At 48.1% G+C, this 12,317-nt stretch overlaps 1 protein-coding gene across 1 annotated transcript in view; it reads left to right on the top strand.

The window, feature by feature from the left end:
• The first annotated feature begins 5,712 nt into the window (after positions 1 to 5,712).
• CTTNBP2 (cortactin binding protein 2) overlaps positions 5,713 to 12,317 on the top strand; it is a 161,041-nt gene continuing 154,436 nt past the window's right edge. The window contains exon 1 of the mRNA XM_075558598.1: positions 5,713 to 5,861. Coding sequence (XP_075414713.1) covers positions 5,781 to 5,861 — 81 coding nt within the window. The 5' untranslated portion in view covers positions 5,713 to 5,780. The remainder of the gene's footprint in view (positions 5,862 to 12,317) is intronic.

Raw genomic sequence — 12,317 nt, 5'->3', positions numbered from 1 at the left:
CTGTTTTTGGTTGCTTGGTTGGATTGCATAGCTCTCAAAAAATGGTTTCCTTTAAGAAATAACACCAGACAACGTGTATTTGGCAGTGGCATGGTTTCTACCACTGTGCTCTGATTCAGAAGGTCTTATGTAGATTCTGTTCAACTCCAGCACGATGCCCCTTTAATTTCCAGGAGCCAGGTTTCCACTCACCATCCCAGGGGACATCTGGGAGCCAGATGACATCATGCATTTTGGGCAGTCTATGGCAAGGATGTAAAGGGTCTTAGCAGATGTGGAAGAGAGAAAAATGCAGTGATAAAATACATACCAACCAAATTAATTCCTGACAAAAAAGATATTGGTGTTGAAAGTTATAAATGAAGTGCATTAAAGGATGATGTCATGGTAAAGGGCATGTTGATCCGTTTCATTTTTTCTATAGCTATGAAACATTGTATTGCTAGCATGAAACTGTTTCAGTGGGTATATGTCCCTTGAGTTGCCAGAGTAAAGTATTCTAGAATGAGGAAACTTCATGCTGATTTCTCAAAAATATTGCTCTTAATGTATTGTTCTACAAATGAGCTTACCATCTCAGGAAGGAAAAATTGCAGGCCCAGTGCTTTATTCCCTTTCAGTTCTTGAGTCATAAACACATAAAGCTTCCAAGTCCAAACATGGCATGCCTTTACAAATACTGCAAATAATATTTTATCTGCTTAATTCCTTCAATTACTGCTGTGATATATGCACACATTTATATACACACATATACGTATATCTGCATTATTTTCTCTCAAATACTAGCGTCATGTTTCCAGGAGATTTTAAATGGATTCACTGGATTTGAAGTAATGTAAAAGACTGTTTTGATGTGTCAGAAAAACACTATTGTCACAAAATGAGAGTTGGGGGCAGTGTAGTGTAAGGTAAAATGTAGGTCTCAAATATTCCCAACGTGTTTGAAACGTCACTAACTTGACATTTACGGTCGTCTGGGAAAGGTGGACATACTGGTTCATTTCACGATGGTATGTGGGAGAACTATGCGCTTATGGCTTTTTGAATCCTAAGTAAATCACAAGTGCCATCTGAATATTTATTAAACTTGAAGAGCTTCACCTTAAGTCCCCTTAAGAACTCTCTGCATTTCATTTTGTATTCAACAATGTATGTCCCATAGTGAAAGGAATTTCTCAGCTTTGTTTGGTAACCTCTCTCTCTTCTTTCTCTCCTCTCTCTCTTCTTCCTCTCTCCTCTCCCCTCTCCCATCTCCTCTCTCTCTCTCTCTCTGTCAAAGGCTGCAAGTCCTAATCTGGGGGCAAAGGGGGCCTGATCGCACAACCTATTTATATAGTTTTAAAACTTTCTAAGAAAAATCAAGCGCTGCTATAATTAATACCTAATGGGATAAATACCCTGTGTTAGTGGTTGCCTAGTAACTACACATGCAGGCTGTGGGGTTTTTAAAGAGGTGGAATAAAGGGAAATATTCAGATCTGTTTCCAGTTCAGGGGGATGAGGGGCAGCAGAAGGCCACATTCCTTTGTGAGAATTGTTTTTCCATCACCGGTTTGCACTAACGCCTCTTTGGGCACTTGAACTTCCTCCTGCAAATGACTTCTGCAGATAAGAGCCCAGTAAGGCACTCACTAGGATTGCACCAACATGGCTTCATCATTTGGTGTGAGCCCTCATTTGGGTTTAGCGTGACTGGGCTGGAGAAGACTGCCCTTTACTCGGTCTGTAACCCCTCCCCAAGATCTTGCCCATGGGCACAGCTCTCCCAAAGGAATGTGCAAACACAGTCCCTAGTTAAAAGTGGTATCAAAGGGGGCTGGGAGTGATTACCGTCATATATTTATGTTTCGCTTTGGCTTCCTTCCTACACGACAGGTTTAATTTCCTAATGATGTTTTGCTTTCGCGTCGGTAAAATTAGCTGGCATTCCCTTGGCACACACCAACCGCCGTTGGTGGAGGTGGCCTTCCCAAACCGTAGCTTGTTGACGAGAGTGACTAACTAGATGAGGATCAGGCCTACTGAGTACAAGCCATGAGTTGAGCTCACTTGCAAATTGTGAGAAGCTACGGGGGATGTAGTTAAGTCCTGTGACAACTCACTTCTGGCAATGTCGCGGTTTCAAAGCTACGCGAGAAGCTCTAGGACTCATCTACACTCTGCTGGCGGCAGTGATGCCAAGAGGTGAGGTCTCCGAGGTTGGTTGCCACAGTGTAGACAGGGAGAAGCCTGGTCTGGGATATTTAAATTGGATAAGTATAGCCTTGTGGATCTAGTCAGAAAAGATCGGATACACAGTAATTTTGTTATTTGGCAACACTAAGACACGGTAACATATGGCCGGCCTTTTGGACTGAACATGCGTGCTGTCATTTGACTGAAATAAAGGGTTCACTTATCCCACAAGAGCAACTGCCTTAGGCTGTATGTATGTTCCTTTGTCTTTTCTCATGGAAGGAAGTGCCCTAATGCATCATTAGCCATCTCTTTGGAGTTGGGGTTTAGTGGCTTGAAGGATGTGGCTGATGAGGTTAAGGCTATGGTTGAATCAGAAAACCACTTGGCTCCCCAACCACACACAGTCTGCGTTCCTGGCTCCAGCCACTCCTGCCGTGGTAGCTGGGCACAAACACCTCCATTCCAGGCTCAGGAGCGAATCCAAAGCTCAGCTGTTTCTATCCGTGGGGCATCAACATCATCATTTGATTCAAAGAAAAAGACAATGCAACTAACAGTTTCCTCTCTCTGCAATACATTCCAGTATCCCCCCTTCCATCGTAGTGTTAAAAGGGATCTGCTGATTCAGAAACATGATTCATTTTTGTTCCAAGCATTTCTGTTCTTCTTGACCGCATTGCCATCTCTCGTCTTTTACCCCATGGGTCACAAATTTTCCCTCTAGCCCTGGTTTCTCCCCCCTCCCTTATTTATTTAGTTGTTTAATGAAGCTTCAAAAGATTTAATTTCTGCAGCCATCAAGTCCATCCCCTTGCAGCTCTATTTGGTTTGACTCTAATAGAGCGTGTCTTTGTGCAAAGAGAGTCCTTCATAAAGAGTTAATTTGCAATCTCAACAAATGAATTCTCTGGAGGGAATTTAAACCAGGAGTGTCCTGGTGGAAAGGCAGCTTCCCAGAGTTAACTCTTTGTGTGCTGCTTCTAAGCAGCAGGGTGGACCTCTCATTAAACCTGCAGCAGTTCTGGATTTTTGCAGTTAGAAAATTTGCCACCCTGCATGTGTGTATATTTGTATGTGTCAATCTATTTATTTTTCATTTCACAATAACAGAAAATGGGGGAGAAAGAATCCACTTGGGAATCCACTCACTTGGGACTTGATTCAACTTTGATGATATTTAAAAGACTAATGTTATTGACGCACATTGGTCTGCCCCATTGAGCTTTCTAGACTGTAATCTTTGCTGTGGACCATCTCCAGGTCTAACCTCCTGCAGAGCAGCCAGTGGGTTCACACCATTGACCTTTCCTTTTGGGAACAGCCAAGTGTTTAACCATGTGCCCTCAAGACTCCTTTTGATTAGTCTCTGTACACACATACACATATAGGTGTGTGTGTGTGTGCGTGTCTATTGCAGCTGGGTTGTGTGTATCAGATAAATGGAATGTGCTTCCCAAATTTTGACCTACTCCTAGTGCTTAACCTCCACCCCAGTTTTAATTTATTCTTTTCTCCCCAGAAGTGAGCTACTAAAGATCTTAATGTAATACTAATATCCAGGAAACCCATTGCCTTGTGATCCAAAATTGCATTTTGTAAAGAACAAGGAATGCTTTGGGTTCCAGCTTTAAATGGTCACTTATGGATTCAGCAACTAACTTTGACTTTCAAGTGCTTATAAGCAGCCCAGTTATTCTAATACTGAGCAACAGGGAGACCAAAATATTAAAAAAAAAAAAAAAGGAGTAGGGGTGGGAGGATTTGCTGCCAGAATCAAGCCAAAGAAAATAAGTCAGTGAGCACCTTTGCTTACCAGACAACCCAGACGTGATTTCCAGACACCTCTCCCGCGCCTAAACCAAGGACCCTTGGCAATACAGTGATTAAGCACTCAGCAGCTTAACATGGGAAGTTCACTGGTTTGAAACCACTCCCAGGGAGCAAGATGTGGGACTCACCTTCTGTGAAGATTCAACTTTCTCTGTGCCATCGAGTCCATGCTGACTCAAAGGCATCCTATAGGACAGGGTAGGTTTTGAAGGAGACTGATTCTTTATGGAAATGGAAAGCCTCTTCTTTCTCAGGGGAGCAGCGGGTGGTTTCAGAGAACAGCCTTGTTCAGCTCTGTCCTAGGGGCTCACCTCACTGCTTAATGGCAATTGTTTGAACCCTTAACTCCAGGACGCTACATCAAAGTTCTCTCTTACTGTGGGCGTCTTCCAATCTGGAACTTTCTGCAATTGATTTAAATCAATTTATGCAATTGATTTAAAGGGAAGTTAGGTAGAGGTATGATATTTATCCTTATAACTGCTCTTTACCTAATGATTTGAAAAACACCCCTATGCAGGTCCTTTAATAGACAGATTTTTCTCTACCCTGATATGTGTCACATATAGATCTAGCTTGGAAAGTGAAGCAATTAAAGTGCCAAAACCTTTCAGTGGGATTTTTTTTTAATGAGCTCTTGTCTATAAAACTTGGATTGAACATCCCAAGCTATTTGTCTTTCAGAATTTCAAGACTATGGTTTGATTTTATATCTTTGAGACACAGCTTGGATGCCTCATTTATATTCTATGCCTTCAAGACAGTTTTAGGGATCTGGTGATTTGAGAGGGGCTGGGACCATATGGTCTTGATAAGGTGATAGATTTTCACATTCTGAGAATTGGCAGGAAGGAGGAGGAGCTGAATCAGATGTGGGAAAGGGAAAGACTTAGCGGCCAATTCATCTCATGAAGTCTCTAAACCCCAAAGACAACTTTTAGAGAGATGTGTGCACATATGTGTGCGCGCCTCCCCCTCCCCAACCTCTCATGCTATCTTCTATTTAATAATGATGCCCTTTAAAGCTTCTGGGTTAGCCCTTAGGGCAGAACTCACGCTTGGGGTCAAAGCAGTCAACCAGCGTCCTTGAAAGGAGAAGGTCCTGAGAGATGCAATCTAAAAGGCTGTAATGAAAGGCTGTAATGTACCTGCAGTGTAATGAAAGACAGGGCACATTCATTTGGATTTTGGAAGTCCTGGGTTTTCAGAGCTGGAAGGAGTAAAAACGCCCAGGCGGCAGGGTTGAAAAATCAAAAGAAAAAATAAAGACACCTCGAAATTTGACCACCAGAGAAATGATGTCTTCTAAACCTCCCCACGGCGCCAAGAACCAGGGTGGAGCGAAGGGTGTCCTCGAACTCATGGCATTCACATTCGCGGGTCCTGACGTTTCATGGGGTCTCGGCGGGCTGGGCCAGTTCCCACCTCCTGGGCCCTTTCTCCACCCCCCGCCCCTCTACCGCCGCCATCGTCGAAGGGGCCCCCCACCTGCGGGCGGGGCGGGTCCCCAGCCTGGGCCGGGCTCCCCGCTGGCAGCCGGCCGCGCCGGGCGTTGGCGGCGGCGCGGGCGCAGCGGCGGGCTCCGGGGGGCGGGGGGCGGGCGGGGCGCGGGCTCCGGCGCGCAGCGGGTTAAGGCGGCGGCGGGCGGGGGGCGGAGCGCGGCCGGGCCCCAGCGCCGGGCAGCCGCCGGGGAAGCGCCGCCCGCGCCGAGAGGGCTGAGCCGGGCGCCGCCGCCCCGAGCTCGCATTCGGATCCGCTAGCGCAGGAAGATGGCGACAGACGGCGCGAGCTGCGAGCCCGACTTCGCCCGCGCGCAGGAGGACGCCGCGGGGACCCCGGCGGAGGCGGCGGTAACCGAGCTCAGCGGGCGGGCGCGGGGCGAGTGGAAATGCGGGGCGTCTGGCAGCCCGGGCCCCTCAGGGTGCCCCCTACTCCCGCTGCCCCCGGGCTGGGGGCCGCCCCCTGCCCGCGCGGCAACACCCCCACCCCCACCCCCGAGAAGCGCTCTTGGGCCCCTCTCTCCCATGCCGGCGTCCTCCGCGAAACCCCGACGCCCACCCCGCGGCGGTCGGGTTGGCCCGGGGTGCGGGCGCGGGCTCCGGGCGGTGTTAGCAGGGGAACTTGACCCCCCATTGTTCGCCTCCTGCTGTGCGCTGGGCTGTGAGCGTGCGTCCCCGGGTGCTCGGCACCTCTCTAGAAACCAGGGGACAGCGGGGGCATAGTGAGCAGGTGTGGGGATGCCTATTGTGCGCGCTTGCTTGCGCCTTTGGGGACCCCTGGGGAGGAACCCCGTGTGCAAAGGTGTGTGCTGCTGCTACCCAGTGCCCCCACTTGGATCCTACCTGCTGGTTCAAGGAGTGGGAGTGAGGCGGGAGAGCTCGAGGGGGAGGGCTTCAGGGGTTGGCGCTTTCTCCAGAGGCAGTACAGGGCCATCACCTGATTTCCACGTTTGCCTTCGCTGGGTGCTCCCAACCCTCATCCCTTGCTAGCCTACACTTTAAGCCCCCGAATACCGAATACCTCCACACCAGGAGATCCGCTAGTGGGGATCCAGGCCTTGCTTGGGGGGAAGGCTTGTCCCCCATCATGGGTGGTAAAAGCCCTGTGGGTTTGAGAAGCAGCTTTGATGGAGCTAGGATCCGCCAAGAAAGGCGGTTTCCAGAGCGCCTCCCACGCTTGGCTCACCCGCTCCAAGGACCCTGGGGTGGGGGGTGGAGTGAGCCAGGCATGCACGCCCCTTCCTCAGCCCGGGTCAGGACCATAGCAGCGGAGTCTGAACTGAAGTAGCAGAGCGCAGGTCCAGGCGTCCACTGCCAGGGCGGCTCACTGACCTCCCCTCCTTCTAAGCCGGGGAGTGGAGGGTGGGTGGAGTTGGGCTTTTTGGAGAGCTAGAGGTGTGGAGGAAGGTATTTGGGGGTCCAGGGAGCTGAGGCTGGGAAGGAAAGAGAAAGGAGAGGGAGAGGAAAAGTGGAGGAGGAAGGCTGTCAGTTTCCACTTGTGAAACTGGCAAGTTTTGATATGCAACTTCCAGGAAAAATGTTCCTCCACCCACCCCCCCTCTCATTTCTTGCTTGGAAATGAGAACTTTCCTTAGGATTTCAAATGGAACCAGCTCAATCGCTCTGTCTTGCTGTGAATTCGTTCCCCTCCATAAGGTGGCTGGGAGGAAGCTGGCAAAGGCAGGTCTCTCTGGGAACTTTAAAACGCTGGTGTCTGCATCCCCAAGACATGGCGAGGGAGGGGCTTCCTGGGAGGAGAAATAAGAGGGGTGTGTATGTGTGTGTTTCTTGTTTCCCAAGCAGGTTACATCTGTACCTTTAATCTATTTACAATGGACTTTTCTTCTACCCACTGGACCTGGCATTGCAATCACCTCCAGACAATTGCACCAAGCACAAACATCTGATGTATAGTTTCATTGGGTTAGACTGTAAACAGAACATTGGTCATGGGCAGATCTTTGTGCGTACAATGTCAGATCCCTCTCTGCATGTTGAACATTTCAGAGGTCTCTTTTTCCCTGCTAGTGGGGTGTGGGCTGGGGCGGGGGATCATTTCCCCCATGGAGAGGGTCACGGGAATACTCATGGGGAATGTGAAAGTGGAGCTCCTTTGTTACTGCCCTCGGTTCCTTTAGGCTTTTACGAGGGAAAAAAGCATCCTTAATTTGATAACTTTTTTTATACATTTTGACTTTTCATTAAAATATGACTGTAGCCCCTGACACGTAGGTGCTTTATTTTACTTTTCCGGAGTTTGCTGACTTTGGTAGGTATGGTCTGTCAGCCACATGGAACTACAGACTGGTGATTATTATTTTTTTTAAAAAGTGAGGGGGAGGAATATTTGTTGACATAACTATTGCTCCTTTTACCTTATGATTGAAAAAGCAAAGGCATTTTTATGCACTTTGAGTTCTTGACAACTGAGGACCTGATACAATCTGGGGGTATTTTTAGTGCACGGTTCTTTTGGAGGGGATTGCAATGATTTTGATTCCTGTCAAGTCAGTATAAATAATTATTTTCACATATGCATTTGGCAATCATGCGACAGTAGAGCCTCCAGAGCAGTAGGCTATTTCTGAAAGTGAGTGTTTTCACTAAGTTTGGACTGTTTAGATTGTTGCTTAGGAACGGGTTTAATTTATAGTTTCAGTTTAATATGATTTTCTGTGGCGTGTTTTAAATTTCATTTGTGAGCCTCGATCTTAGCCGTTTAATCTCTGGGAGGCTCCCCAGTGTCAAGCTGGTAACAGCTCCCCTGTTCACTGGAATCGTGTCAGTCCTCTGGGCTGTGAGCCGTGCCGGGAGACCTGCGCTATTTCCAGCCCCTTCGCCGAGCGCGATGACTTTGATCGGCCATATTGCTGTTTCGACTCTGAAAATAGCTCCTGGTGGATACGGAAGGATGGAACACAGAACTCTTCCTGCTTTCTATCGTCACCAAGGAATTTTGGCGTTAAAGGAAGATGGAGGTGTTTTGAGAGCTGTGTTTGGGAAGCCAACCAACCATCTTGCCATCCTCGCTAGCTTTTCTGGAGCAGTTAATATGCAAAAAACAAACACACACACACACACACACAAAACCCCGAAGAAATATGTTGTCATGGTGATGGTGACAAGGAAAAACTTGGACAATGTGTTTGGTCAAAAATGCACAACCGTGAGGTTCAACACTATAACAGCTGGCACTTTGAATGGTGTTTTCCAGGTGCCTGTGTGGAATGCAAATGCAATGCAAAGGGAGGGTCTAGACTTAAGGGACATTTCGTGAGCACTCACTAGCTGGAGGCACAGAGAGTAACGTGGTTGCAGCCTTAAGTAGCACATGGCAGTAGTGGAAACTGATACCCAGGAGGAAATCAAATCAGAGGAGGAGAGAGTGTCAGGAGGGGCACGCATCTGAGTTGCATTAGGAGTCTTGGGGAGGGAGAGTTGTGCAGTTGGCATGAAAGTATCTGAAAACATCCCCAGAAGGGTAGCATATAGATCAGGCTTTGAGAGCTAAGCAGCATTTGGATAGGGAGATGGGCAAGTGTGGCTGTTTCCTAAGGCTGCCAGATGCTAGAGGACCTGGGGGTCCTGTAAAGGGATTTAGTAGCTGCGTCTGGAAGTGTCCATTTCAAGCTCACGTGTGTGCTTTAGAAGTTGGAGGAAATGGATTGAAACCATCCCCAAAGATTCCAGTGTAACTGTTTCACTGTTTGTTTCTCTTTTATTCTTGACCCTTTCTTCCTTAAATAGTATGTTTTCTAGTTTTCCGTGTCAAGGAGACCCTAGGTAGCATAAATGAAAGGATGCCTGGTGGGGTAAGAGATTATAGAGGTGCTTGAAACCAAGGTCAGCAGTTTGAAACCGCCAGCAGCTCCTTGGGAGAAAGATGAGGCTCTACTTCTCAGCCAACCCCAGGGGCGGTTCTACCTGGTCTTGGAGAGGTACTGTGAGTCCCTCAATGGCTGTGGACGTGAGAGGGTCATTGAAAGGTTGGTGAATAAAATGGCAAGAAAGGCTTGATAATCCAATTTTGCAAAATCAACCAGTAATTTTGGGGGGAGTTTTTCTTCATCAGTCTCAAACCCAGAGCTTTGCCTTTGGAATTTGTTGTTAGATGCCCTGTAGGAGCAGTTTTGTTTGGAGGAAATCATTTTGGCTTCTGTGATAGAAGCCACGCAAGGCTAGGTTGCCCATTTGTTCCATCCTAGTGTGTTTCACTTAGCTTTATGAGGTGAGAAACGATCTCACAGGCTCAGTCCCTCATCAGCTATTTGTAAGTATATGCTGGTGATCACGTGGACAGCAAGATTGTGACTAGGAGTAAAAACACCTTCTTCAAAAAGGTCTAGGAGCTCTGGAGGGGTCGTGGCTTACGTGCTGGGCGGGCTACCCATTAAGAGGGTGGTTCAAACCCACCCGCCACGCTGTGGGAGAAATAGGAGGCTTTCTGTTTCCGTAAAGATTCACAAGATAGGAAATCCACAGGGGCAGTTGAGCTGTGAGTCCTAATGACTCCATGGTAGTGAGTTCAATTCCTGGTCAAGAAGGGAAGTGTCCTTTCCGTTCTTAAGAGAAAGCCAAGGTTGGTTCTCCGGAGCCCAGGCCCACAGGAGGCAGTTCACAAATAATGAATGAGTGAATGAAAGTGAATGGCCACTGAGAACTTGTGTCCAAAGAAGGTTGATTGGCCAATGGAAAATTCCCTTTGTATGTGATGAGATTATAGTGATAAAATTGCCCTGTGGTTTGCAACAGGTAACATTGTAGGCACATCAGACCTTTTCTTACTTAGGAGGAAGATTCTGATTCTCAGCCCTGCCCCACACCCCCATTTTTAATATTCCCTTTGTGCCTGGCTTTCCACAGTATCTCATACTTTGTGGAGTTTTGTTGGTCTGTTTTTCTTTTTTTAAAACACAATTAGGCTCCACATTAGATTCTCTTCAAAACAGTGGTTGAGGCATCTCACATTCCTCATTAGTATGGGGGGTGGGAGAAGGAAGAAGGAATGGGAGAGAGATACCTGAACAGAAAGGAGGGAGGAGGGGAGGGAGGGAAGGAGGAAGAAATGGTGGACTGGAGGCTGGGCATGCAGAGAAGCGGGTTAGGCAAGACTTGGAAACATTCTGTCCTGTCCAGAAGGGTGGACATGGAATTTAGGAGGAGGTGGGGAAGACTTCAGGTTGCACATGTGGTCAAGTGCAAGCTGATAGGTTGGTGTTTGGAACTCACCTAGATGCTCCACAAAGAAAGAGGAGGCTTTCCACTCCCCTAAAGAGGTACAGACTTGGAAATCCACAGGGGCAGCTCTGCCCTGTCCCTGAGCAGGGAGGGGGCGGGGCTACGAGGAGGAGGAGTCTGAATTGACTCTGGCAAGGAATTTGGTTTTTAGGTCAGATGGTCTGACCATGAAAGGCCACAGCAGGGAACCCCCTGGGGTGCGGGTCAGCTGTTCACTGGGTGGCAGGTAACAGCAAGAAAGATGGTTTCTCTTCCCCACTGGAGCTTGAGTCTATCTCTGGAAGGAAACTTTCCTCATGCTGTGTGTTGTTCTCAGTCAGGGGCCCTGCCAGGCTTCTCTCACCTGGAGAAGGCGACTCCTCTTTTCCCTTCGGTGGTTTAGGGACAGAAATGGAGAGCCGTGGCTACGAGAGAAATGGCAATGTTGTTGAAGTGATTGCAAAGGATTTTACCATTCTGAAATAATCTACAAAATCCTTGGGATCGTGTTATTCATACTGTGCAGAGCATGATGTTATTGATAGAGAAATCATGATTTTTAGACATAAGAATCTCCTATAAATAAATGGATAGAAAACAATGCTTTAAGAGACCTTCGAAAAGATCGTTGGTCGTGTAGTACAGGCCCTCACTGTGCTGCAGGGAACAGATAGATAGATGCTTGCCGATGACTTGGTTCGGCGTGCTCATATGTTCAAAGGCAGCGAGAAGATGGCGAAGACTGGAGTTCTTCCACCAAAGGGCTTGTTAGCTCAAACACTGTCACCTAGCCCTCTTTGTGGCCGTCCCTTCTCATGACGTCTTTGCCCCCAAGAGAATTAAATCAAACTGATCATCCTGAAGACCCCTGGCCGCTCACGTGGTACATGGAGGAAGGGTTGGTCTAACCTTGAAAAGTTGAGTGCACCTGGAAGTGGGGTCCTTTAGTGAAGCGTGGGAGGAGATCTTAGAGGACGACAAGGAGATAGCAGGCTTCACTGTCAGAGGCCGCCTTCTGACCGAGCCATGTTTTTTCTACTTTCCATTTCCTCTGTCCCTTCATTAATATTAGGCCCTGTCCTCGGTTTCCTTCCTAGCATTTTGTTTCCTTGTCGATTTACCCTCCTAGTGCACTGAGTTGCCTGGCTGTCACCCGCATCAAGACTGGACTGGGATTGGTGTGGGCTTCACAGCCATGCAGAGCTGACACCAAGCAGACACCCAGCCCTCTCTGTGTGTGGTTTTACAGGCACGGCCCCATGCGTTCCTAGGTTGGACTGTCCGGTCACAGTGATGCTCCAAGCACTGGAGTGATTGGCTACTTCCTTGCCCTGGAGCAGGCTGAAACATTGTTGTACTTGAGACATCCTGTGAATGGTTTCTGAGTTAAATGGATACATTATATCAAAGGGTGAGGGCCAGGCACTTGTTAGATGAAACAAAGTGGAGTGGTAATAACCTTTGCTGCTCGGACAGTCTAGAGAGGTGAGAAAGGAAGTCTTGGGGGAGATGTTTGTTTACTCTTACGTAGAGACCCACCAGGCACCGGATAGGGTGAGTGTCAGGTGAAGGAACAGGACAGAACGCTCA

The sequence above is a fragment of the Tenrec ecaudatus genome, chromosome 9 (genome assembly GCF_050624435.1).
Source record: "Tenrec ecaudatus isolate mTenEca1 chromosome 9, mTenEca1.hap1, whole genome shotgun sequence".
NCBI lineage: Eukaryota > Metazoa > Chordata > Mammalia > Afrosoricida > Tenrecidae > Tenrec > Tenrec ecaudatus.
The sequence above is the reverse complement of the archived record's forward strand: the minus strand, read 5'-3'. Positions and strand labels throughout refer to the sequence as shown.